The 3,121-nt window shown below is 40.1% G+C and overlaps 2 protein-coding genes across 2 annotated transcripts in view; one reads left to right on the top strand and one right to left on the bottom strand.

Moving 5' to 3' along the window:
• SARC_06060 (hypothetical protein) overlaps positions 1-646 on the bottom strand; it is a gene marked incomplete at its 5' end in the record, with an annotated part of 8,365 nt that extends 7,719 nt beyond the window's left edge. Inside the window, one exon of the mRNA XM_014300049.1 lies at positions 566-646. Within this exon, the coding sequence (XP_014155524.1) occupies positions 566-646 (81 nt within the window). The remainder of the gene's footprint in view (positions 1-565) is intronic.
• A 742-nt stretch (positions 647-1,388) lies between these two features.
• Positions 1,389-2,666, top strand: SARC_06059 (hypothetical protein). Its single transcript, XM_014300048.1, has one exon. The coding sequence runs from the start codon at positions 1,573-1,575 to the stop codon at positions 2,368-2,370; it is 798 nt and encodes a 265-aa protein (XP_014155523.1). The 5' UTR covers positions 1,389-1,572; the 3' UTR covers positions 2,371-2,666.
• The last annotated feature ends 455 nt before the right edge of the window (positions 2,667-3,121 follow it).

Genomic DNA, 3,121 nt, shown 5'->3' with positions numbered 1-3,121 from the left:
GTATGGTATGTATGAATGTATGTATGTATGTATGTATGTATGTATGTAAGTATGTATGTATGTATGTATGTATATATGTATGTATGTATGTATGTATGTATGTATGTTTGTATGTATGTATATATGTATGTATGTATGTATGTATGTATGTATGTATGTATGTATGTATGTATGTATGTATGTATGTATGTATGTATGTAAGTATGTATGTATGTAAGTATGTTTATATATATATATATATATTCAAATGTATGTACGTATATTTATATATATATAGGGGTGTGTGTGTGTGTTCAATTATGATTATGTATGCATTAGATAGTGCGTTTTAGTAAGCGTTCATTTCGTGCGTACGTGTACATGTACATGTGTGTGTATGTGTTCGTGTGCGTGTGTGTGCTCGTGACCTGGATGCAGTTGCAGGCAAAGTGGAACACAAAATGTAAAGTATATGCATATACATGATACAATGTAAAGTTAGAATCCGCACACAAGGATTAATTATTGACATTAATTTACCATGTATACGACAAAAACGATCCTACAATAACCATCAGGTACATACGTTTGAAGAGCTGCCTTGAACACTCGGGGTACGGGAGGCTTGGGATTGATAAGACGTCCGTCTTGATGCGTCGTCGCCCATTTTTAAAACTATCGATTGTATATTCTATTTAGGTGTGTGTTGTGTACATCTACATGTACATGTGTATACGTATGTCTGTGTGCGCTATATAGCAACGTTAATTATTCTTTGTGACAGTGGTGAACAATGTATAAATACATGGGGATTGCATGAGCGTTCACGAAACTACGTGACTTTTAAATTTATTAAAACGATACCACTTGTTTATGACGATAAGGTCTTCATTTATTTTATTTTTAAATATTTCTTATTAGCGAATGGATTTCGAGTATCCGGATATGGATAAATATATAAAAAGGCGCCACCTGTATGTATCTATGCGCCCTCTCATGCACGAAAGTCATAGACTCATAGAGTCACTCTGCCATCACTCATCAGTCATAGTCGTATGTAAATATTTCCCGTGTTGAGTATACTGCCGTGCTTGAAGCATATATAATTACTTGCAAGATAAAAACAATTGTGTGTAAATGGTTGAAGGAATTTTTACGACTCTCGTGTAAGAACACAAAAGGCCTTAGATACGTAAACACTTACTAGACACTAATTCTTTATTAAGAAATATATATATACTTATGCATATTACTTGCCTGACTGCTGTAGCCTAACTCTGCCAGCCCGTAAGTTTACACCCAGGTCAGTTTTTGTACGTGTAGATTGTTTTGTACGCATCTTGCAACACTAAAACGAATACATGAACCAAAACAGGCTCACCAGTGACATTGACAACCAACGCCCAAATAAAAAGACGTCTATATCAACAAGCGGATATAGCGCACAAGCTAGCACGTGAAGTCAACCGCGAGCTGATACTATTCATAATCAACCACATTAATTCAGCATTAAATCTACAACAAATATACATACGCAATCACAACAATTTAGTATTAATTCTACACTGTCATTGTTCGATCACGTTTTAAAGTATGGGTTACCAACGTCCTCTAAAGGTGTACGACGACTACATCCTCCTCAAGGATTGTGGTGGTGATCCGGAGTTGGTTAAGCTGTGGAAAGAGGGGCGGAGGATTGCGGGTATTCTAGACAAACTACCGTATAGCTATACTTTAAAAGAAGCTAAAGGTAAACAAAAGCGAGGCTGTTCTGTATGTCGTACCTGTGATTTTGGTGCCTATTATGTTACTAATGGTAAGGTAGATAGGCCGGAAAACGTTTGCGTGGGCTGCTTTGACAAGTGGGTGGCTAACAAGCCATGGTACAGTACTTCAGTGTCGTCGTTCGATAGCGACTCTACGGACTACTACGAGAGTGAATCAGATGCAGAAGTAGACGCAGATGTAGATGCAGATGTCCATTCGGAGGATGTCCCTGTGGGTGCAAAGGCAATATCAGAGGGAAAGGATGAGAGCAAAGTGGAAGCAGAGGAAACGGACAAGAAAATAGAGGGTGGGGAGTTGAATGAAAAGGCAGGGGTTGCGCACGCCGACGAAGTGATTGCAAACACAGCGGATAAAGATGAGAAAGCCAAAGATAAGGATGCAGGAACAGGGACAGTGGCTATTAATTCAACTACAGAGACTGCGAAACCAGGGGAATTGGATGTGAACGCAGTAGGCGGCGATGGGGAAACGGAGGGGGCTTTGAAGAGCGTCGATGCCACGGCAGCGCCAGACCTCGAACGGCAACGACTCGCGCCAAATACACCGGACGACACACCCACTGAGACCTCTGCGGTCAAAGAGAATGGTCACACGGTTGAATAAGAACCGGTGTTAGAAGTACATGGGGTTGTCATGACAACGTAACTTAGTGCTGTGACAAAAGTAAGATCACAGCCGGCCCACACTGAAGCCAACTCGACACGGGCACTCACTGCCATCACCGAAAACGCACGTGTTGAGTTCTTGTGATCCCCGACACAGTGATTATCACTGCCGAGGCCTCGGTGGCGTACGCGCAGTGGGTTCTAATTAGAACAATCCCAGCGTCATCGCTTGGTGCGTGCAACTTGTGCAGAGGTTCTCAACACACTCAAGCAAGTAGTACAGTTGCAGGCGTACCACTTCCATGCATCACTAAGCGAGAAGACATATCACGCTTGTGTTGCAATTCAGACCGAATGTCTCTGAAAGCAACGACAATTTGCGAGGAGGAGAAGAGAATCACAATTTGTATACACAAGCACATGACTATTCAAATACATACTCAATACTATTTACTGTTCGTGAACTGCACGGAGTTTCTCGAGTATGAGTTCATAAATACAGTGGTACATACATAATGTGAAACTCTAATCAAAATGTAAGCACAGTAATACAGGACCATGATATGAGAGACCAATGTCTATTGAGTATTTAACCTGTACGGTACGAAACACATACGAATACGTATGTTTAAGTGTATATGGGCGCACACACTTACATTTCTCTTTATATATATATATATATATATATATATAAGTCTGTGTCTGTGTCTGTGTCTGTGTCTTATAATTATTTAATATAATATATATAT

This window comes from Sphaeroforma arctica, assembly GCF_001186125.1.
Source record: "Sphaeroforma arctica JP610 unplaced genomic scaffold supercont1.418, whole genome shotgun sequence".
NCBI lineage: Eukaryota > Ichthyosporea > Ichthyophonida > Sphaeroforma > Sphaeroforma arctica.
The sequence above is the reverse complement of the archived record's forward strand: the minus strand, read 5'-3'. Positions and strand labels throughout refer to the sequence as shown.